The 24,969-nt window shown below is 42.9% G+C and overlaps 3 protein-coding genes across 3 annotated transcripts; all 3 read right to left on the reverse strand.

The window, feature by feature from the left end:
- Window positions 1–3,219: 3,219 nt before the first annotated feature.
- LOC306744012 (dual specificity protein phosphatase 7-like) lies at window positions 3,220–7,143 on the reverse strand (the record flags this gene model as incomplete). Its single annotated transcript, XM_079226576.1, has 3 exons — window positions 3,220–4,777; window positions 5,698–6,126; window positions 6,774–7,143. 3 exons carry the CDS (start codon window positions 7,141–7,143, stop codon window positions 4,467–4,469), a joined length of 1,110 nt encoding a protein of 369 aa, XP_079082702.1. The 3' UTR covers window positions 3,220–4,466.
- A 3,737-nt stretch (window positions 7,144–10,880) lies between these two features.
- LOC306743077 (5-aminolevulinate synthase, non-specific, mitochondrial-like) lies at window positions 10,881–16,366 on the reverse strand. Its single transcript, XM_079225558.1, has 11 exons — window positions 16,302–16,366; window positions 14,995–15,200; window positions 14,156–14,332; window positions 13,893–14,024; window positions 13,580–13,799; window positions 13,259–13,443; window positions 12,949–13,128; window positions 12,214–12,378; window positions 11,870–12,138; window positions 11,623–11,785; window positions 10,881–11,272 (listed from the first exon to the last, which is right to left on the reverse strand). Exons 2-11 carry the CDS (start codon window positions 15,182–15,184, stop codon window positions 11,112–11,114), a joined length of 1,842 nt encoding a protein of 613 aa, XP_079081684.1. The 5' UTR covers window positions 15,185–15,200; window positions 16,302–16,366; the 3' UTR covers window positions 10,881–11,111.
- Window positions 16,367–18,623: 2,257 nt separating this feature from the next.
- spo11 (SPO11 initiator of meiotic double stranded breaks) lies at window positions 18,624–24,209 on the reverse strand (the record flags this gene model as incomplete). The annotated part of the gene is made up of 13 exons (XM_079225559.1): window positions 18,624–18,804; window positions 19,360–19,471; window positions 19,869–19,945; window positions 20,364–20,401; window positions 20,806–20,905; window positions 20,996–21,105; window positions 21,242–21,278; window positions 21,443–21,529; window positions 21,859–21,967; window positions 22,126–22,192; window positions 22,570–22,658; window positions 23,418–23,531; window positions 24,097–24,209. The coding sequence occupies 13 exons, from the start codon at window positions 24,207–24,209 to the stop codon at window positions 18,685–18,687; spliced, it is 1,173 nt and encodes a 390-aa protein (XP_079081685.1). The 3' UTR covers window positions 18,624–18,684.
- Window positions 24,210–24,969: the final 760 nt, after the last annotated feature.

Raw genomic sequence — 24,969 nt, forward strand, 5'->3', positions numbered from 1 at the left:
AGACTTCTGCCGTTAACAGATGGCTGCCTCGCTCTGCCACAAGTATTCCATGTGGCGGCGCTTTACACACATGACCCAGTATCCTCCCTGCCAAAACTCACGCTTGTTTCTCCCCCCGTCAGAGGACGTACACATGTCTCTCAGAGAAGATTTAAGTCCCACAAGAGTTAGTTTGGCTTGTTTTGCAAAGATAGTATATCTGAAGTGGGTTCCTGCTGAGATAAGATGCTTCCTGTCGAGAAAAACAGCATCTGAACGTCTAAATCATCGCTGGTGACAGCGCTGCAAATATGATCGCTCAAGAAATAACGAGCTGTGGGGATGTTAAAGTTTACAGTATGGCGGCACATCGCACAGTTGAGCCTTGTTCCATCCTCTAAATGTGTGCTTCCTCTCTCCGGTCTCGTCCGGCCTCGGATCTACGCTTCTTCTTCCATTACTAATATGGGGAAGTGGCGAAGCATTGCAAATGGCTTTCGATGTGACTCAAGGGTTCTGAGAATCCAACGGCCGTCCCCGACAACGGGAGATGAAATCACTGGCACGACGACAACGCATGCCATTCCAGCGCAGTTATACATAGCGCCGTGGAACCGCGGCTAAAAGGGAATGTCTGTGTTTCAGTGCAAACATGAACCCGTACTGGCTTAAACGGATTCAATATGTCCGCATTCGGCGTCTCCCGCGTGTCCTCGCTCACAAGTGAAGCGACAGCATGGCTCCGTGATGTCACCCCCTCTTCAGTGCCATGATGTCAGAGATTAGGATTATTCCCCTCGGCCCCTGAACATCTGCTTCTAAACAAACAGAGAGAGAGAGACTCGAAATCCCTGCGGTAAAGATGGCAGTTATTCAGATGACTTTCCCCACACATTCATCTGTGATAGGATAACGGTGGCCCTTTCAGAGCTAATAATACACGGAGAGACAAAACACTCCTTAATTCTAGCGAGGCTGCGAGGTGAGTTGGCCCTCATCTAAAGAATGAGTGTCTCTATTCTGAATAGATGAGCTCCGGTTATTGTGCATCAGAGGCAGAAGCAGCTGTGAAATTATTGTCAGTCATGCAGTATGCTAACTATGCTCTCATAACCGCAGCAGGTGTGAACCAGCTCCGACTGGCTTGTGCTCGGCCTCTACAACCCACGCACACACACCCCCCCACACACACACACACACACACACACACACAAATACGACATGCTTGCAAACAGACACATGCCAGCTCACCCCAAAGCTAAAATCTTGTCAGTCTCATGCACATCTGCTTCCCCGCCGATGCTGAGTAAGCACTGTGTTAGCCTCTGCTTCCCTTCGTGTGTGATCACAACAGGACAAAAATACTCCTGTCACACAAAACATATTGTGTCAGCCCAAAAAAAGCAAAAACACACACACACACACACACACACACACACACATTGCTAGACAGGGAAATTGTCTTTTTCTTTCTTCTTCTCTCTCATCAAAGGTGTCACTTAAAACGTTCTCTTCTGCATTCCACAGTAATTTCTCTTTCCAGGATCAGGCGTGAGTTTCCGACTGATATCTTGCCGAGTAACTTAATAACGGGGAGGAAGAACAGGAGCTGTTAAGACCGCACACGTCGCCTTTTGAAGTTGGCAGCAGGACACAAAATGATTTATTATCACAGAATGCCAAGAAAAAGGCGAACTAAAAAAGTAGCTGCAAGGGAATCCCGCTCGTCAACAGCTACTCTATCTGAGGATACGTGTTTGAAGACTATGCAACAGCAATAAAATAAAACTAATTTACTGTTGCTGCACACTGCTTCTCTGATTAATGGTTTTAACCGTCCCATCGGCAGCGTGCTCCCATCTTTCATGCACTGCGACAACCCTTCGCCGCTTTTTTGGGTCCCGATCACAGGCCTGCCCTGCAGGTATGTGGCTAGCCGGGTTCAGTCATGCTGGAAAACCCATCACTCAACAGCTTTAATTACCACGGCGGCGAGGTGTTGCAAGTCCCTGCATGTGCACAAGCCGAGGATTTCAGTTTTCAGGCCTGCTAGGATAATCTCAGTCATCTCAGCCCCGAAAGCTGCAACTCAAAGTGCTTTATTGCCGTATTTAAGTCATAAAATCCCACATGGTGACAGTTATTGGACCATGAACTTCTGCACAGATCAGCTACACAACATTTCCTTCCACCTATTTTTTATTTTTTTCCCTTTTCTTCCCGACTTTAAAAAAGCTTGGCTGCAGTTCATGAAATCATTTCTTCCGAGAAAGGGAATTCATGGCATCGCGTTTCTGTCGTCTGGTGGAGAACATGTGAATGAATAAATCTCAGAAGCAGCACCAAACCAGCAGAGCATTCCACCGAGCGGGAGGAGCGACGCATAAATCTGACGTGACACTCAGGAGAACACATATTTCTTCCAGCAGCTTTGGAAACGTTCATACGTTGCGTCGTCTAATCATCCTCATTTCTGCCACAATAACGTGTGTGTGTGTGTGTGTGTGTTGTCACCACCCGAGTCTTGTTTTGCCTGGCGTGATGAAAATGAAAATGATATATTATATATTATTATATATTTCTTTCTTAAAGCAAGGGTTGGTAATCTTAAAAAACTAGCTGCTAGATTTAAAGAATTATCCAACCCACAAAAAACTCAACCCAGTGTTGCCAACTCTTTTCCAATGAAAGTTGAGCGAGAACACACAAAGGCAGGTAGACAAGCAGGTAGCCTTATTTTGGCCTCACACACACCAGAATGTGTTTTTTTTGTCAGAGCATTTGATTTATTCATTGCTGTCGGGATGCAATGAGGAGTTTCAACAGAAATTAAAAAAAGAAAATGCCTTTAAATTGGACATTTTTTAAGAGACTAGAACTGTCTCATACCCCATAATATATACAATAATGTGTCATATATCCTGTTAATATGTGACATTGCCTCTTGCACTATATTCTAATATGATGCAGAGGAGGAAGTCTCTGCGGTGAGCGCATGCTGACTCCTCTTCCTTAACGCTCTGTGGTATTGAAAGATACTTGTCTTTGTGTGAAGAGAGCCTGTGGGAAACAGGAAGTCAAGGCATAAGCGTGGACAGACAACGGACGTCTGGCCGCACCTAGAGCCTCAGACGTAGCTCCGCCCCTTTTTGTTTTGTTTTAAAGAAAGTGATATTAAACGTTCAGTGAAAAACTAAATAACGTCAAATAAAAACTCTTTACGCAAACAAAGCGTTTTCAAGTAAAAATATACAATATATTTGTTGTATAAACTTGTACAGAATGTCTTGGACATTTCGCTTTACATACACTATACATAAGGGTCAAAAACAGGGTCACTTTCGCATCCTTCATGATTTTAAGAAAAATGTCCCCCATGGCAACCACATTTTCTGTACATCTTTACAAAACGAAAACAGCCCTTGGATGCACTTTAAGAGCCCATGACGAGATACAGATGACTTGTATAAAAAAAAAAGAATTCAAAAAATCCCTGAAAATGTCTCTCTGTGAGGTAAGAACACATTTTGTCAAACTCGTTTTCTTTCATTCCATCTCACACATCAAACGCACTCATTTTGTTCTGAGACCAGACTGGCGATAGAGAACAGCTAATCACACATCACGTCATCAGAATGGAGTAGCTGCAGACTGAAGGAGTAAAAAAATAGGGTGAGCATTCGTTCCTTTATACACTGATTACTTACACATTTGTTCTTTTCAATCGTGGCCAGTCTTGATCAGACTTGACCTCGACCTGGTAGTAACTGACTCCTGTCAAGGCCTCAACAACGACAGGAAATATGACCTAAAGGTTACAAAAACAAGGTTCTCGGTAGAACAAAAGCACATGCAAATAATGCAGTAATAAGAGATAGAATGTATACGGGGGGCGTTTCTGGAAAATAATATGTTTTAACTTCGATTTTTGGGGCCACTGGATCAGTGAAAACCCAAAAGAAAAGAAATACTCTCCGTGGTAACTCCATTCTGCTGCAGGTGAGCTGCAAAACCAGTCATCCGAAGAAAGACCGGACGATAATTCAAGGCCGGATCGCTGTAGTAGCTTATTTCTCTCAGCTAGTACCATCAAATAATCTCGAGATTTGGTCCCACAGAAAAAAAAAAACATTCTGATTGGCCAAAGACTCCTTTTAGACCATCGAAGGCAATAAATCGAATCATTAACATCCGCTTCACAGCCGGTGAACGACGAGTAACAGTCAAACAACAATCCTAGCTTTAATAGAAAAGTTATGAAATGTCCTGTTATTACGAGTCGCACACGACCACTGATTAATGCCATGTATAGAAATTAAGGCAGGCTGGCTCCAATGGATCGTGTCCTCTGTCTCCTTTAACAGATCAATGTCGTTCTTTTTGGTTGAGAAATACTGTGACTGACTTTCTGCTTGTGGCAACTAATTAGCTTCTAGGCTCATCATAAAAAAAGACCCTCGGAGACGCCGAAGCCATCCGATCGACACTCATGTCGACTCCAGCGTGTCCAGCTGGAAGACGTTGTGATTGGTCGGCGTGGTGAAGAAGAGCTGCTCCTCGCTGGTGGAGCGGTTATCGCAGGGGCTGTGCAGCCCCAGCGTCCGCTCAAAGTCCAGCAGCTGCCCCATGAAGTTGAAGTTGGGGGAAATGTTGGACTTCTTCCTCTTGACGAAGTCGTAGGCGTCGTTGAGCGGGAGGTTGAGTCTCTGCATCAGGTAGGCCACGGTGACCGTGACGGAGCGGCTGATGCCGGCCAGGCAGTGGACCAGGATGCCGCACTGCTTGGACCGAGCTTCATCTGTAGAGACCAAGGGACATCTCACCGTTAGGCGGGAAATAATATATTTTACGACGTTTAAACCTGTTAAGCCCTAGCGTCCCCCAATCGGGGGACCCCTTTATATCAGGAAAATCAAGAAAAAATCATGGTATAAATCCCTCCCCCCCAAAAGAACAAACATGATAGGTATCAAATTAAACATAAAAATCAGGGCTACAATAATATATAATCCCGATGTACAACCTCTAAAGACAACTTAAACGATAAATAGGATTAGGGGTTAGGGTTAGGGTTATTAGGGCTAGGGTTTAAAGGGCTACGAGCTTTTCTGGTGACAGGATAATGGCACCAGAGCTTGACATGTGAACCTGCATTCAAACACACAACCCCAGAGAGAGAGAGAGAGAGAGAGAGAGAGAGAGAGAGAGGGAGAGAAGGAAGATGGCACTTCCTTCCTCATTCATACCGCTAAACCTTTCGGAAACTAGTTCATGACACAACCGCCGAACAAACAAGTCACCGGCGCGCGGTGTTTTTTCTGGGTGCAGTCGTGGCAAGCGACGCCGAACCAAAAGTGAAATTTAAAAACACGATGGTGCTTGCGCCGTCGAAAGACGCGATCAGTCCGGAGATTAAAGAGCCGTTTGCTCTGCATCCAAGGCGCGATATTGCCGTGCGACAGCTGATAACGGCCCACGCAAGCGGTTAGAGAGGGAACGTTTGATGTGTCTCGCGGTGGAAACCACCATTTGCCGTTGACAATAGTAGAAACAAATCCCACCTGTCCCACGAATCCATTCACAAACCAGTCTACCGGACAATTATTGTGGATAAATGCGTCGGAAGCATTGATTGTGATCTTGTTATTATAAGCAATTACCTCATTAATACTGACAAGGAAAACTAAACACGTTGAACAAAGCGGTTGACCTACTCACCTATAAACGATATGGCCTCTGGGAAGAACTGGGACAGGTTCTGGCTCCAGTGGTCCGAAATGGGGATCTGTTTGTACCTGAAGTGGCCGTCGTGCTCAAACATGTTGGGGAGATTGGGCGTGACGTTCAGGATGTACTTGATGTTGTACTGGCCCAGCACGTCGAGGTTGGTGGAGTCTTTGGCGCAGCCCAGGTAAAGGTAGGGTAGGATCTGGACGGGGAAGGCCGGCTGGTTGCTGGGGACGGGGCTCTCGTCAGACTCCGTGGCGCTGCTGGGCTCCCGATCCGACTCCCCGTCGGAGCAATCGGAGCTGATCCGGAGATTTCCGAAACCAAGGACCGACAGCGGAGGAGAGGAGCTGGGACAGGAGCTGTCCAGGAGGGTCTCACAGTGCTCCGGGTACTCTGTGTGAAACTTCACAAATCCACCTGGACAAAAGAAGAAGAAGAAGAAGAAAAAAGACAGAAACACAAGTTAATAAAGTCACACAAATGGAGTTTAATCATTATTATTAACTCATCATATTTTCACTGGCAAAACCAATTAATAAAAAATTGAAGCAGAGCTGTAAAGAAGGAGCTCAGCCCCCCCCTTCCCCCAAAAAAGAAACCATTCATGAAATGCATGCCTGTTCCTGCGAGAGCAAAACATGGCGCGGCCATTTTGGAATTTTAATTGAGAATCTCAGTGACACACACAAACTTTAGAACAGCCTTCAAACCGGGAACCCACAACACCGGGAGGAGGCCGGCGCTAAAGTAACGTCAACGGCTGTAACGTCAACAGTTGTAACGTCAACGGCTGTAACGTCAACGGCTGTAACGTCAACAGTTGTAACGTCAAAAAGTCGGTATTTCAAAGTTCAAAACCTCTTCCCGTTTAAAAAAAAAAGAAGCAACACCAGCTCGTTAATACGGCGTATAAATATGCTAATTATTGCGCATATTGTTACGCATTGTGACTTGACGTGAGTTAACTTCGCATGTTTTCTAACGTAATAAACGACATATGAGTTATGAGTGCCGCTTCGCGTCTTTTAAGGGTGTTTAATTAGACGGCGGAAGTATTTATTCACCTTCCAGGTAATACGCCTGGCAGCCGTCTTCCCACAGCTTCTGAAGAAGTAGTCCCAGAACCGACGCCGGGGCTCCGCTGTCCTGCCAGTCCGCCGTGCACTCGTCGTACAGCAGCACCGTGTCCGTCTTGCACCGCCGGATGAACTTCTCCTTGTCCTCGTGGTTGGGGATGATAGTCCGGATCGGGATGTTGCCCTTCTTGAACCGGCGGAGCATCAGGCCCGGTATGGCCAGGTTCATGGCGCTCTCGATGTGGGACGATTCGTACAGCTCGTGTGGGCGGCAGTCCAGCAGCAGCGGAGAAGTGCCCCCGGACTCCAACTCCAGTTGCAGCCACTCCACGCTTTTACTCGGCGTCACATGAGACATATCGGACTCAATAGCATACTACACGCTGAGCACGAACACTTACATGGTCCACCAAGAAATAAAAACACACGATAAACTACATTTCACCCGAGGTTCAGAGACGAGAAAAAAAAAAGAAACAGAAGAATACAAAGTAGCGTTACGCGCTGCTCCGCCAGTGCATGGCGCTTCTGCGAAGAGATTTCCCCTTTTTTTTCTCCTCTTCTCTATTTCCATCAGTCAGAGAGCCTGACCTGCTCCCGGGCTAACGGAGACCTCATTGCACTTTCATTTCGCGGCACGCGAGTTTTAAATGTGGATGTTTAATAGCCGGCAGTCTCTTCATCAACTTCCACGACTCCACGTCGGAACCAGGGTCCTCCATGCGCATTCTCGTTCTGCCATTCCGATGCACGGGGAGTTTCTTTTTTTTTTTTTTTTACTTGACAGAAGAGCAACTCAAGAGGGAGGAGTTTATTCCTTATGATTTAAAGTCATAGCAAAAAATATCTCAGAAAAAAAAGAAAAGTTTGTTATCAATGGAAGCAGTTTTGTGAATCAGTATCATCGTGTTTATGAACTTGTGTTTGTTGTAACGAGTTTATTCTGACTATAACAACCACTAAATATCACTCCTTTATTTATGGGGACGTAATTGATTCTATTCGATGCAACCACGTGACCTTGTGTAACTTTTCTTTCATTTAGAATGATTCACTTTAAAATTAAATATCCCGTGGTGGGTCTGAGTTAGTGCGACAACAATGTTGCATAATATTTGCACAATTTGCAACTGGCCTGCTTATTGGGCGACATGTTTAACAAATAAGATGGAGCTGCATTATTGCGCATAACATGCGTTATTGCGTTAATATTGAACCAAATTCTCCTGACCTACAGGTGGCATTTCCCACAGTGCTCTCATTATACCCCTTACATCCTCTGGCACATAACAATAATCATACCACAACTATTAGTGTATTCCAGCACGTGGTAATACATGCAATGCAGTATTTACAATGCAACCACTATTCATTCAGTATCTGTTTACACTCCACTGTGCACTGTATTTTTCCTGCAGCATATTATTTCCCCACGGAAGCATGTTGTCATCTTCCACCGTGATAATATTCATTATCAGATCAGACACACCCTCGAAATTGCTCACTTCCTCAATGTTTCCATTAAATGTTGGCGAGGTGAAGAGGAACTCGGTTTTTTTTTGTCTTCTTTTTCTCTTGATTTCCCACGCATGTCCACAGGTGTTGCGTAATAAGGAACTGAGCCGCCTGCATCCACAGAAGACAGTGATGATGGAGGAAGGGAATAATGTGACAATGAGGGCAGACAACGCACAAAGGAGTTACTTCCTGCCAACAACATGCTTCTGGACTTTTCCCCCATATTTACTGGATTCACTGCATGTGGAGCAAGAATTATTGGCCTTGCTTATTGAATTCAAAGAAGCACATTATGCTGTCGCGTATGACCCTAAATGAGTGTTGATTCATATTCTGGAGAGCAGAGCAAACGTGATCAGAGGATTCAGGGAGAGAGAGAGAGAGAGAGAGAGAGAGAGAGAGAGAGAGAGAGAGAGAGAGAGAGAGAGAAACAGAGAGAGAGAGAGAGAGAAACAGAGAGAGAGAGAGACACACACACACACACACACACACACACACACACACACACACACACACACACACACACACACACTTTTGATATTTGATTGACAGAATCCCAGGTTTTGCATGTCAACTGATGCTTTGAGGGCTTTCACACACACACACACACACACACACACACACACACACACACACACACACACACACACACACACACACACACACACACGTATATATATATTACCCGACGGACGCACAAAACACACCACTGTCACGTGCAGATGTAGCTGAGGCTGAGGCACTGAAGATGAAACAGATGGGGAGGGAGAGCTTCCTCTCCATTGATGTTTCTCTCTGCACGCGCGCGCGAGAGTAAAAGGCTTCTTATTGGTCTACTTTTATCCAAACATGAAGATCAGAGGCCACATGATTGAAGATATATGTTAACATCAATAAAAATCATATATTGCATGATAAACGATATTCAATAACCAGGCTGCAACATTGATGACAGATAAATCCGACATTTCATTCAAAACGCTCTGTAACGTCTGCGACGCTGCTGTGATATTTGCTGCTGTTTTTTTATTTTTTTTATTACAACCAATAATGATCTTCCTTGCTGCGGATGAAGGGAAACACAATATCCTGTTCTCCATTGATACCATCTAGTGGTTGGCCGTGAAAGCGGCTGCAGCAGCTATGAGTCATCTGCAGGGGAAGGAGGAGGCCTGCAGCTCCGAGCAGGAGAGCCAGGGCGCCCCCTTGTGGCGAAAGACGAAAAATACCATAACATTGCATTTCATGAATGAACGACCGGATGCCAACTAATCTGCCCTTAAACTGATTATACATGGACACCACAAGGTTTTGTGAACTAGTTATCGTGGCATTTATTCAACAAGTGTCATGTTGTTTGTGGTATAACTATTTAATACAAGCATTGCTTTTGAAGTATGAGAGTAAATTAAATGTATACACCACCCTATACTTAAATGCTTCACCCCGTCTGAGATAAATGTCTGCAGAAGGAAGCGATGCCACATTCCAACACGTTATAACTGATATGAGAGATAATCGTTCTGCCAGAGGCACTGCATGTAATAAAAAGTTCACATATAAGTGTTTAATTATTTATCTGCATGCCTATGGCTATGTGGAAGTGAAAGGGATCATTCTTTTATGTGCAAGGCAACATTGGGCTTAACGTAAACATTGCTTTCCTAAAACGTAAAACAAAGATTAACAAATAAATACAGGGGGGTAAAACCACTGAATCAGTATTGATCATTGAAATAATAAATCGTGCACCAGCAGCTTTGCAAACATGTTCAAAACGAACAAGATAATGCAAATGTAAACTTATTTTTTAATGCAGCAAAAAACTGGTAAAAAAACTCAAACTTCCAATATATAATGTATAAACGTATTGAATTAAATCGGCCGACCTCAAGGTCACAGATACACAAGCTGTGTGAGTCAGTATCCGTCTGATATCCAAATATCTTGGTGTGTAGCCAAGATATCCTGGGCGTCCGGGTGATTGTTAAATGATATTAAATGGTATGCGTGGTCTCACTGATTAGTGATTTAAGATACGTATGGAGCAAGTGTGTGATATGTTATATGCAACATATGTTATATTTGAAGCATGCGATGTTTAGATTATTCAGATTAGATCTTTACGTAACATATAATGTGCACATCAGCAGCAGTAAAAACAACCCACATAGTAATACTCTAGAGTAGTTCTGAAATGGGGTAAGTGAGATATATATATATATATATATATATATATATATATATATATATATATATATATATATATATATATATATATATATATATTTCAAATTAGCATCCATTCAGAAATCCTTTGTAAATAGTTATTTAATAAATATTCAATGAAATATAAGTGTAAGTGCATCAACTACATTTTCTATATTCTATATCAAATCAGACACTGATGGCACAGCGCTGTGTATTACATCTTTTTTTCAAAAAGATTTTATAAAGGAAAGATTTGCATAAATAATATTAAACTACATAAAACACAGGTGAAAACAAAATTACTTCACGAAGACAGGAGGTACTTACTTTACTTGAGAACCACTGCACAGGTGAAAAGGGGTAATTATTAACTTCAGAAAGACATCATAAATACTGTTACTACTATTACTACATCATAGAAGTTCGACCTTTTGCAGTCATTCTCAATATAAATTCTAAAAGTGAACACACACAAGTCAATCAACACTTACCCCACACATTTATTTGGTGCCACAGGACATTTTATGACGCAGTGATATGTTTATTGTGATTACAATAAATAGCGTGAATACTGGGAGGTGAGTGTTCGGCGTGATCTCAAGCCACCGCTGATATCACGTGACTGAGGCCCGTGAAGTAGGACTTCTCCCTCTCACTCATCATCTCCAAGTGAAGAGGCCGCCGGCACAAGTCGCACTCTGCCGAGGAGTGCGGCCTCAGCTCCATCCCCACCTCCTTCCACGTCTTCAGCAGCCGGTCTGCGGAGGCGGAGCAGAGAGCAAACAGCTGAGGAAGCAACCATCTTCAACATACATTATGGATATGCTGTAAAAGGTGGAGAGAAAAGCGCCAAAAAAAGTGTAGAAATAAGCCGGTTTATAACCTACCAAGGTTTCAGAGTTGCAATATTCACCAAAACCTGTTCCTTTAACTGTATCTATTTCATCATCTTTGCTACGAACAAGGTGAATTAATGTATATTAATGACATTTTGTTCTTCTTCCGACAGAGAATGTTTCATTCACTGCACAATTTAAATGCACCTACGACAATACAAAACCCTTTAGATTAGTTTTCTGCTCCATGAGATATATCCTACTGGGCATACCAACAAAGAAGAACATCATCTGTGGAGTGTGGTGTGGCGTGGGCGCGATGCGCAGAAGCTCCTCCCCTTTAGCCACAGTGGGGTAGTTGATGGCCTGCACGTAGATGTTATAACGGGACATCATGATGTCGCAGATCTCAGTGTTCTTCTCTGCATCTGCCACCTGACGAAAACAGAGTTGGGCCATTAAATGGATTTTAATCCCTGCATCAGCACTAATTGGATACATGATACACGTGTCCATTACCCGGACAGGTATGATGTGGCTCGGGCAGTGGACCACCGGAAGGCCCGAGTCCATCAGCATCTGTCGGAGCAGCTTGACGCTCCTCTGATGCGTCCTCCGGAGCACCTGGCCCTCCTCGCTTTTCAGGACCTTGACGGACTCCTTGGCCCCCGCCAGCAGCATGGGGGGCAGCGAGGTGGTGAAGATGAAGCCGGCGGCGTAGGAGCGCACCGTGTCCACCAGGGCGGCGGTGCTGGCGATGTAGCCGCCCACGCAGCCGAACGCCTTGCCTGGAAAGCGAAAAGCCGTAACAAGTTAGAGAGCGTGCAACCGGGGTGAGGGTGCTGGTTGTTGGTTCTACTGACCGAGGGTTCCGGAGATGATGTCCATCTTGTGCATGACTCCGTCTCGGTCCCCGATGCCTCCTCCTCTGGGTCCGTACAAACCCACAGCGTGAACCTCGTCCACGAAGGTGATGGCACCGAACTCGTGGGCAATGTCGCACATCTCCTCTAGCGGGCACACGGCCCCTGTAGGAGACACCGCCTTTATTATATATGATCACTTATCATTAAAATAAAAGTACAAAAAAATGTTTTGATCTCGTCGTATCAAATGTAGGTATACGATTTATTCTTACTTCGGAGAAATATGACTCACATTTTTGGGGTTTTGTATACGACAGTAATGTTAATCCACATTTTCGACACTTATTTTCTTTCTTTTAACAAAAAAACATGAAATAGGAATAAACTAAATATTTTTAAATGTTCCATTAGCACAGTGTTTTTCAACCTTTTTTGAGCCGCGGCACATTTTATACAATAAAAAAATCCCGCGGCACACCAACAACCATAATAGCATAATACAGCATATATGCTAGGTAAATATTGCGCTACCTACTGCCATGGAAGAGTATTTAATGACTAGGCCAGCCACTATATTGCAGGCTCAGGCGCTCAACAATGGCAAATTATTTGCGGCAACTAAATAATGTTTTCTGGGACCACTTAAATGAAATTGGACATTTTCCCACGGCAAACCTGTGGCTGAAAATCGCTGCATCAGACTGACGCCCACATGGAGGGCTGTGCGCTCACCGTCCATTGAATGCACCGTCTCAAAGGCCACGATCTTTGGAGTGGAGGGGTCGGCCTTCTGGAGCAGCTCGTGCAGGTGGTCCACGTCATTGTGACGGAAGACGAACTTCTTGACCCCGCTGTTTCTTATGCCCTGGATCATTGAGGCGTGGTTGCCGGCGTCAGAGTAGATTTCACAATCTAGAGGAGTAAACAAATAGGAGGGAGGGAGGGGGTAATATGTATGTATTCAAATACAAACAATTGAATAGCAGAGGCATGGAACTTTAGGTGACATGTTGTAATGTTTAGCTAGCTTAGTTTAATGTACCTGGCAGTATTTTTGCCAGAGTAAACAGCGTGGAGTCATTGGCTACAAAGCAGGAAGTGAACAGCAGAGCCGCGTCCTTGTCGTGCAGGTCAGCGAGCTCGTGCTCCAGCTCCACGTGGAATTTGCTCGTCCCTGAAATATTCCGTGTGCCTCCAGCCCCGGCGCCGTGCTTTCGCAAAGTCTCCCTTGAAGAAAAGCAGCAAATACTTTTTGTTAAACTAGCCTGTTCTCTGATTTCATCAGGCCCAAATCTGCATCCGTCACCATCCTCGGAGGATTTCTAGGCGATCGCGTGACCCCTGGATCGGAGAGCCCACTCACATGATGGTCTGGGTGACTCGGGGGTGACGGCTCATGCCGAGGTAGTCGTTGCTGCACCACACGGACACGTCTCTCTTCGCGCAAAGAGACTCCGAGTAGTCGTCGGCCATGGGGAACGAGGAGGCGCGCCGGTTCACCGTCTTAAAAACCCGGTACGTGTGGTCCGCCTTCTTGCCTTCGATCTTCTTTTCAAAGTACTTGTCGTACTGGAAGGTGACGACTGAAGGAAGGTTTTATGAGGTTAGAAGACAATAACAAATCTCTTTGACTATGAAGAAACGATTGTTCATTATGAAGACGTTGTCTTTCTTACCCTCGGGCAGATTGTCCTTTAGCAGGTGCGACACTTTGGAAGACCCGGGTCTAAAAAGGCTTTTTGGTGACCCTGTGTTGACCTTGGCGGCCTCGATTAGACCCACAACCGATACATCCACGTCTTTCTTTCCTGTTCAAGAAAAGATGCACACTATCAATGATCTCCAAATCAGTGCATGACATTCATTTCCCAGGAGCAATACATGTCACTAGACCTTTCACAGCTGACCCATAGGAGTATCCGGTTGCAGGTAAGCTCACCTGCGCGCACAGAGTGCATTTCCTGGACGTCCTCCTGCAGCTCCATCCTGGCCTCTCTCACCACGCTTTTGTTTTTCTGCACCATTTCTGCAGCCAGGAACGGGCATTTGGAGCCGGCGGCCCGGCCAGCAGGTGGCGTGACGTGACCCGGGGGCAACGTGGTGTCATGCTTTTGATCTACAGAGGACAGGAATACAATCTGTCAATCAAAAAGACTGAGGGATTGTTATATAAAACTGTGAATCATAGCTTGTTTAATGAAAAAAGCCCAAAACTGCTGTATTTGGATGTATTGAACACCATAAGTAATATACAAGTGACATATATGGTTTGGTACATGAACAAATTCAAAATGTCACAGATGTGCGCCAATGTGCCGCAATGCAAATTTTGGAGACCTCGCCTGAATGTTCTCTGTACTAAACCCTCTCTAACTTTGTTCTGCTTCACTTTATCAAAGTCAACCTTTGCAGAGAGAATGTTCACATATTGTACTATGATTTTGGAGAAGTTTAGACCTTACAGCTGCATAATTTCAAAGAAATAATCATCCTGAAAGTGATTTCTTTTCTAGGCGGAACTGAAACCTTTTCATTTTTGCTGTGTGTCGTCTTCATTTGCTCTTAACTAGTAACATATATACTGATATTTACACATCTGAACATAATTTCACATGCGTACCTTTTATTAAAACACCAAAATTATCGAAATAGCCCTAGTGGTTGCAGAGATACACCCTTTTTAGTTTGGGTATGCAATTTTCGAGCAGAGGCCTAAAAATCGGTTAGTTTTCTCTTGGTTAATTGGATTAATTGAACAGTTACAGCCTTAAAACTGACCGTCGTTTGTTGGAGTTTCTTTGGATGCAGACGCTGAAGAGGACAGAGCTCTGGCCAGAGGCCTGGAGGCCAGGTCCATCATCACGGGGCATTTCTGGGCATAGCTCACCAGCGATGACTTCCCTGCCAGCTGCAGGACAACGCCGGGCACAACGGTGAGGAACGGGCAGCGGCGGATCACTGCGTCCATCGGAGATCCTCTTGACCTGAATGAGAGGGAGGACAAAAGGGTGTGATTTAAAGATCTCCCTCAACTATGCAGGTTCAAAAAGGGAATAGTATTTCCTCCCACGCAGTTGTTTGTCTTTACCTGAACACATCCCAGTGCACCCTGACGTAACGGATGAAACATGTCTTGAGAAACATGACTGATTCCCCACTAATCTCTGAGCAGTGAGACCGGGGAAAGCAATGTTATTTTTAAAGAGACTACTTTCATCCACTGCGCTCTGTAGTCAGCTGTCCTTGACAAGTGGAAAAGGGAAGGCCTCTGGAGGACCTGTCTGGCAGCGAAGGAGACGAGGAAACGCTCATGAACCCCACTGAGCCCCCGCCATCCTGCGTGGTGTCAAAAACACACGAGGCCGGATCTCAGAAGATCTGCAGCGTCAAACGCGACATTACAGTCTCTTTTCTGGATTCTTATTATTGATCCTAATTCTAATAATAATACATTTCATTTTGAAACACATTTTTCTTTCAGAAGAAACTCAGAGTGCCACAGAGCCAAAAAAAAAAAAGACAAATTAATAGCTGAAAATGAATCAACACAAGGTAAAAAAAGGCCTTCCTGAATAAAAAGGTTTTTAGGCCAGACTTAAAGAGTTCAGTGTCTGAGAATTCATAAATACAATTCAGCTTTGGAGGTAACTGACCTTGACTAAAAAAAAAAGAAAAACAGTTTTTAAATAGCCATGTTTTTTTATGTGTAATATTTATCATTATCACAGCATCTACAATCTGAAAAATCAATGTAGAATGAAAACTTGATATGTTCTTTTTAATTATATATAATTTAATATACACAGACCCCACATGATCTCACAGTATCCAGTTGCTTTAAAAATAGATTGTAAACCCATTTCCCCAGAGGTAAATATTGGTAGTCTGCAGCAAAAACGTCAACATAAAGATTTGAGGAATTGAATGACAGAGTATTTTTTTAATTTTTTTATCAGTTCCGATCAATACTTATCAAGCCAAGGTTCAATAGATGGCAGACAAAACGCTGGACAGCACACTGGACCACATGGCTTGTAAACCATCCCTGTAATAATACTCCCTCGTGCAGTTTTATAATAACCCACCTGCTTTATTCGTTATGATTTAAATGCAGCTCTTGTCTTCCTCGGCAGTTTTTTTTCCAAAGGCGAGTCTTCTTTTACGTTGAAGGAAACTCCAGCTGCAGATATTATAACACCTCGGTCACCGCGGTGACGTAGCAGCAGTCCTGTTGCACAAGCGGGGAGCCACGCCCACGGCTGTCACGTGACGCGGCCAACGATCGTCTGTTACAAACAGGAAGCACTCTACGTCCATTGAACTGGACATAAACTACTTCTAAACAAGTGGGGATTTAATGTGAAATTCCAAGGAAAGTTTAGTCTGATTGAAAACTTCACTTCTTCAATCTTACCAGTGTTGCTCACCAATTTAAGCTTCTCTAAATAACAACGCTGAGTATTTACTCAGTCAAGTACTGCACTTGTATTTACAATTATGAAGTAGTTACCTTTTAACATAAGTATTTCCATGGTATTTCCACCTAGGCACTTCCCAATACTACATTAATGTGGCAAATATGTTTACTTTTATTATTTCACTGCTATTGTTACTCGCTACTTATGACTAGATTATGACTAATCGAAATAATAGAAATTAGCTCAACTTCGACCAACTAATCAAATTAATGAATGAACATATACTTTATTAATCCCCAAGGAGACATTTGGTGTCGAGTAGCAGCAATTTAAAGACAGAAAATAAGATATCAAAACAGCAGGGATGAAAGATATATACAATAATAATACTACTAATAATAAAATAAAATAAAAATATCTGGGATGAAAGAAAAGCACAGTATTAATTTAGGAATTAAATTAAACTTAACCAGTCAAAGTGCAAGTATGTATGTATGTGTATATTAAGTGTGTGAGGTGTAATAAACAATCAATAACAAACAATAGGAGAGTGCAAAAATTAAAGTTATGCATGTAATATGTGAAGTGTGGATAAACATAAACATGTATAGTGATTAATCAGTCAGAGGATCTGGCAAGCGGTGACTAATCAAAGTACGGGTCACGTGCATTAAATAACAATGAGTTTAATAATATGTTAGTGGCATAATAACTGTCTGAAGGCGGAGCTGTCTGAGGAGCAGCAGTATATATATATAAATATAAATATATGAACAAGTGCAGGTGTGAGCTATTTATTCTACCTGCAACCAAACCTGTCAACACTACTGTCAACAATTGTTTGTTGGAATGAAAATACGAGTTTCTTTGCTCCTAGTACATTTATGTTTGAAGTACTTTGAGTTGTTTGTGTTAAATTCATATGATTGTCCATTGTGTTAATTCTTCTAGAATAACCAGATGTATTTTCTTTAGTGTATGGTGGGAATGAAACATGGTACATTTCTGTTAAATAAAACCAGCATTGACCACTGGTCCATGTCTACAATAAATCACAACTCTTCACACAGTCCCGGGTGTGGAAAAGTTTAGGGCCATTATGCAGCAATCTTCCTTTATTGAGGTACAATTGTGACTTTTTACTATCAATAGTTCGACATTTCTACTTCTTACTCAATTTGAATACTTATTTCACCACTTTTGGGTGTTCCTCAACCTACGTTTCCCCTTAAAGTTCTCAATCAAACTGATCTTACATTTGGTTTTACCATCATTTCAAGTGTTGAGTGTAAAAATAAATGTTATAAGCTTCAACATTTTAGTGAATTATATCATATGCTAAATATTTTCAACACTGTTTTTTTTACTAATCATTGTGATCGACCCTTGTGTGGATATCTATACTGCAACAGTTATAGTTAAAGTAAATGTATTAAGAGGAAAAATGAATGAATAAAATGAAGACTGCCTCCATCTGCTGGAGGACATATTTTATAATAAAAGAACAGTAGCGTGAGTTTTTTTATGTTGTGCTCTAATTAAAACGACCCGCCTTAGTCGCTCCAATTCCAAAACCACTAAATCCTCCTCGTCTGCTCACGCCATCTTTGCACCGACACGCACAGCGATGATGTTCGGTGGCTGTAAATCAGGCAACACAATGCTGAAACGATTGTACAATAATTAACTCCATGAATGAAACCGTTTTGGGAAAGTGTGTTTGGGAGCGTTGCAACAGCGGGCCAAAAAAAAAAAAAACTCTTGGGAACATAAACGAGGCAAACAAGAATCGGAAAATAAAAACGCAGATGTGTTCTGACTTGTCGAAGAGGTGACAGGGTTTTAATGATAGGATGGAGACAGTTCACAGTGATAAACCAGTCAGTCAATCATAACAAATTAAATGGAGCAAACATTACAAACCAACTTAATATTTGAATCCATCCGACAAGGGAAGGCAGGACAAGGAAACGGAAGATCTGTCTTCAGTTTAGCGCCCATCATTTTTTTAGCAGTTCACCTGTTCTTCCACTAAGGGGCAGCAGAGAGCTCATACCCAGCCGCCGTACCGCAGCTTGTTGGGCAGGTAGATGCTGGTGAGGAAATCTGGAGCTATGGCTGCGAGTGACTGTATTTCAGCCTTGACCTTGCTCTGCTGCATCAGTTCCATCTACGACAGAGAGAGCAAAACGGGCACGTTTTTTTTTTAAAGGAGCGTGAAGGGAGGAGGCTGCACAAACACGCATAAATCATCACCAGGTGTTTATCTCCAACGACCACTCCACAACAGAGTGGCTCCTCTTGCGTCGGCTGTACCAGCGAGCCGAGAGTCCTCTCAGGCGCATTCCTGCGCCGTGTGTCACGCGAGCAAAGACGTTACAACCGTTTGAAACCACTGAGGAAGAACACTTAGTTTCCTTTTGAAAAAAAAGAGAAGAAGTAGGGTGTTTCAGACCAGTGTGTGGGAGGTGAAGGTTGTGTGAAATGGAACATTATGATTGAGAATTCAGAATCGCACGCTACAGGTTCACACTCAACCATCCAATTGGTCATTTTGTGTGTTTTAGTGGAACTAAGTAAAAGTTTTTGATCTCACGCTGACCAGAATTTGATCAGATTTAGTTAATTTGAGAACTACTCATAAGTTTACACTCAAATGTTGATGAAATTAGATGAAAACAGAACTTTCTTTTATCCTCAGATAGCCACAGAGGTTTCCTCTCACCTCTTTCTGCCAGTCGGGTTTTCCGGCTACGTACGGCCTTGTGAGGAGGCTGCTGAGTTTGCTCTCATCTCTCCTGGTGAGGGGTCTCAGTGAATCTTCGGGAACCCGCAGCCTAAAGAATGAATGAATGAATATTTTATACGACACATAATAACCAAATTGATGTCGTGAAAACGGCAGCAGGCAGTTCAGATGACGGACGTCGTCCTTTTCAGTATATTTCCTCACATTCTCGACAGTTGAGTTATTATGTGTACGTTCAGGGAGGAACATAGGAAGGGGAAAAAAGTGCATACTATAATTAAATGTATGTCAAAAAAGCCCTTTTTGGCCTAAATTTGTTTAAGGGGACGTATACTTAAAACTCAATAGGCTCTTCCGAGAGGAAAGGAGAAAAAGTGAGGGCGACAGCAACAGAAACCAAAACAAACAACCCAAATGTCCCCAGAATATAATCCCAATTAGAGGCAGGAGGAGGAAGTAGGAAGTAGCGAATGTGGAGTCCAAACCTCTGGAGGTCAGTGGGGAGGAGGCCTAGCCACATAACGCTGGGGACGGTCAGACTGTGGGCCTCAAACGACATGGACTGTGGAAAAAACACACACACACACACACACACACACACACACACACACAAACATACACACACACACACGGATGCAAAAAATGCTCGTACACATAATGCATCTCAGATAAACACACTCGTCAGCCATGTACCTAAGTGTACCTACATCCTGGTTATGCCCAACACATGTTCACAATGAAGTTAATGAACACAAGGATGATTAAAACAAACATCACAGAGACCAACAAAGACATTGCCGCACAATCAGTCAACGTTTTCACTCCATACGATGTCAGTTTAAATATTCTAGGATGGATGATTTGTCCTTTTTTTTTTTACTTAAAAGAGGGGCATAATTACATATTGCTAACAGGGAGACACTGAACAGGCCGCATTGGACAATATACAGTATATGAATAAGTGGCATGGCAGGACTCACCACTGATCCGTACTTGTAGATGCACATGATCTCAATCCCTGGGAAAATCAGAGGGAGAGAGAGACACGGGACACGCTGCAATCACCAGCATACCAGAGCAATTATCCTCCGAAATGTGTAACAGAGCTTAGAACAAAGCGAAGCATTACATATGTGTCTCGCCATGCCATGGGGAAAGGGTTAGAGGTATGGAGAGGGATGGAAAGTGAGCCGTCCTGCCAGGACAAGATCACGGCCAACGGAAATAACAGTCAGCCGAGGCACCATGACGTAGCGGACAGGTGCTAACATCTGCTGGCCTAGTGGGACGTTTTTCCTCACTGTGAGTGTGTGTGTTCGTGCGAAGATTAAAGGGCAGTCCAAGTGTTGTTAAACGTGTGGAAATATGTGAGGTATGTGCGAGAGGTGAAACCGGTTTGTGCTCCAGAAGGACGACGAGTACCGTAAGGGTCGGCGTCCACCAGAGCGAAGATGGGGACGTGCAGCGCGTCCCAAAGCTTTCTAACCATCAGCCTGCTGTTCACGTCCGGCACGCCTTTACCCTGATCCACACAAACGTGAATAATGGCCTTTGTGAGAAATTGGGAACGACTATGAATGAAGTCACATTTAAAATAATAATGGAAACGCACTGTGATTATGATGCAAGGAGACATCTTTGTGCAGAAGTCGTCGTCCAGTAGTCTCTGAAACGTCGCGTCCTTCTCGACTATCATGACAAATTTTGCAGACGATACAATATCTACAAACGATAAAAGGAAAAACAACCCAGACCCTGCAGCTATGTAGAGTCCTCTCTGCACAGAACTAAATAAATATGACATTCTCAGGGAGGTACACACGCGGTAAAACTCTCAAAGACAAATCACAAAGGATACTTCTAATCCCACGGATGTTTGATGAAACTGCAACAGCCTGAAAGCAAACGTAGCCATGGAAATCGGTTCAACTTGTTCTTTTCCGTCATAAGCCTCATAGTACTATCATATTGCTTGGCAGGAAACAGAAGGCCCCCTGTGGAGCTGTTGTTTTCTCAGTGTAGTAAAGCAAAGACCGATTCAGCTGTGGATGGAACTTACAGCGGAGCTGGAGCGGCAGTCGATCCTTGTGCCGTCCTCCTCCAGATAACACAGAGCACCTGATATTAATCCCTTTGACGTGGCCAACTGGTGACATAAAAGTTACACATACACACAAGTTAAAGCGTGCTATTATTAACACTGCCTTCTTTTGATTTCGCCTTCAATTCAATCTCTGTTTGATCAGAGGAACCTTTTTTTTCCTCCCCCACCACAGGTGTTTCCCAAGATGTGAAGCAGAAGAAAATGCTTAAAAACACAGCGCTAAATAGATTTCATCTGTGGGACTTGAACTAATAAAAACACAGCACAGCCAAAGGAATTTTGCTACACGGTCTTAATGTCTGAGGCGTGTGTGTTTTCTTTTTTTTGTTCCATGCATTCACACTCACATTAACGAGGACACACACGCTTACCACATGTAGAGATCTGCGCGAAACCTTTAGCATGCAGGAAATATCATCCACTATGCTATCAACAGCCCTTTGAGAGCCAAACAGCTGTGTGTTGTTGTAATAGATGTCTCTGTGGAAACAAAAATGGAAATCTTAAAATTCAGGAATAATTGAACAAAGGAAAACTGCTTCACAAAAACAAAAAACACATGCACAGAACAGGAATTGTAATCAAGCGTTCGTGATGATCGTACAAAATGTGAGCTGAAGACAAATAAAGCAATAAACCTTTTAGTTGCAAACGAATTGCTCTGCACGAGTCTGTAGATGACCAGGAAAATCTTGAGAATTTGCGCTTCAAAACAGAGAAAGAAAACAAAATGAATGATTCTAAAACACTTATTGTTCACTTATCACATCTTTAAAAAAGGACTGGAGTGGGGGGAAAAAAACCCGAAACATACTCTGTTCTTAATTAGGATGTCCGTGTGGTAAACCGATCCCTAAAAGCCTCTTTCAACATATACCGTCTCTGCCAATTTGTCACCTAAAACTAAGTCTGACTTTTACTGCCGTTTGTGTGGTTTAGGAATGTGTTCACAATGAAAAGGAAATGAAAGCCACGTGAAGTACAGTACAACTGTAAAGCCGTTTTGACTAGTAGGAATGTTGGTTGTCAAAAACAGAAAGAGAGAAAAACAAAACAACAGAGGTGTGCGTACAGCTTCTCACCAAATTTAGTGACAGACGACGGACAGTCGCTCCGAATGGTGGTGACGGAACCTCCGGGGCTCATTTGAAGCCCGACGGCACTGTCGAAGCTCAAGTGGGAAGTAATGACAGAAAGAAGAAGAAGAAAAAACGTGCGGGGAGTTAAAAGAAGGGAAGAAAAACAAACCATCAAAGAAATGTACACAAAATTGTGGATGCCACATTTACTTTTAGAGCTTTGAAAAGCAGCTCCCCCACCTGCGAGCCATCTGAAATTCCCCACACCCCGAGGGCTACCTGTGAGACGGCCTCCCCCGTCCCGATTCCTCTGTAGAAAGCTCCGGGATTTTTCGCGCATTTGAAAAAGGGGCTGAGAATGTGCTTTAAGCCGCGACAAGGTTTGATCCAAACAAGACCAGACAGTCCGCTTTGTTCCGAGCATCAGGTCTCTGCAGCCTAGTCGCATTAAAGCCCTTTGTAAATGTTGTGTTTGTGTAGGCCGCAGCTTTTCACTCCCTTATCGTTCTGTCATCTTTTTAAAGCAGCAGGAAGTTATTTCAACTTCAATCTCCTCTGATCCAAAGTTACATTTTGTTTTTTCTACCACCTGCTTGCCCGTGCTGTCTGCTTACAACACCCCTTACACAAAGTTGAGTGTGTATTAAACAGCAATCGGATCAACTTGTGTGGCCTGACCTTCCCAAAAATGAAATAAAAATACCCTACAGGTAAATGTTTGTTTATTTCCTTACACAACACGACTGCATGTGTTTACCCTTTAAAAAGGTCAGAAGGCTACACAGATGTGTAGTCTTCAGGGAGAGTAAAACATTTTTTTTTTTCATGCAACAACGTGTTTAAATAGTTACCTGATGTTGGCCCAGCTGGATCTGTTGGGCAGTGCCAGGACAGGGGCCTCGTCTTTGGAAAGACTCGTCACTATTCCGAGGATTACGTTTTCAATGCGGGTCAAAATTTCCCTGCTGGAAATTAATAAAAAGGTATAGACACTTCAACGTTGGGCTGGGACAAACCTAGCAGATGGAGTTTCACATTTTCCCCCCTAAACTTCAGCAATATTTGATAAATATTTGTATACTGTATAGTTCATTTTCTGGAAAATCTCTGTGGTTAAAACAATCAAGCAAAAATGTATTTTACTTTGAAAACTGTGTATAGCTTGGATTCACTGAATATGATGGGACAGTTTGCTTTCCGTTCTTCCTCATTAATCATTAATTATAATTAATCAAAAATATATATATATTATTACACTCTTAATTATGGAGGAACCCCCAGAAAAAAAGTTTTTTAACTGTTTTTGTGTTTACACAAAAAACTAAAAGATGTGTTGGTGGTTTAACCAGTAAACAGAAAACATATTTCTAAATTATTTAGCTACAAGATGGAAGCCAAACTTTTGTCCCGTCATTGGAAACTGTCAACTACGGCTAGCCTGCTGGGAACCCGGATGTACCGCTAACTAGTTAGCTAGCTAACGTTAGCTAATCCAGTTTAACGTCGCGTTAGCTAACAACCGGAACTTACTGGCTGATTTCTTCTTCAACACGCAGGCAATCTGTCAGTAGTTCGACATTGTTCAGCAGTTCAGTACGAAGCTTGTCAATTTCTGAAAACAGCTCTGCTACACGGGATGCCATCATTTATATGTTGTTTTTTACGCAAGACGAGCCGACTAAACGTAAATATACTCATATTCATATGGATTCAGATACGCGGCTTTCCCGGGTAAGAATATAATGGAAATCTCGCGAGACTTGCGCACGCAGCTGACTGTGGTTGACTTACCAGCCGGAAGGATTCACGATGTACAATTGTTTTGGACACGAAAAAGCCATTGAGTCTGAAAAAAAAAATGATAACTTCACTTCCACCATATTTATTTTACATGGTAAGACGATATTCACAACATGGCATGCATGTATGTTGCTTATTTAGTATTTTTGAGTGGGTTTCAAAGGGAAAAACGCCTGAAAGTCACGTTACTTAAGTAGTTACTGTATACAGTTTCGACGTACTTATACTTTACTTGAGTATTTACATATTCTGCTACTTAATGCTATAATATTCGACTACATTTCAGAGATAATGCACTTTTTTAAAGATCTTGCACACCAGACATTTTTTGCATTTTGTAATTACTACATCTAGTTCGCCCTAAGTAAGATCCAGGGTCAATTAATCTCCACACATTACAAAAATAGACCACATTATACCCGTATAGTTGAAATATTTTCTGTTTACTGGTTATACCACCAACATGTCTTTTAGTTTTTTTGTTAACAATTAAAATGTGACTTTTTTTGTCTTCAGTTTCAAGGGTTCCTCCATAATTTATGCTACATGAATAAATATTTTCTCTTTTGAAGTGTCTTTTCTTCTGCACCTGGTATTTCCTCA

Source organism: Taurulus bubalis (genome assembly GCF_910589615.1).
Source record: "Taurulus bubalis genome assembly, chromosome: 11".
NCBI classification, from domain to species: Eukaryota; Metazoa; Chordata; class Actinopteri; order Perciformes; family Cottidae; genus Taurulus; species Taurulus bubalis.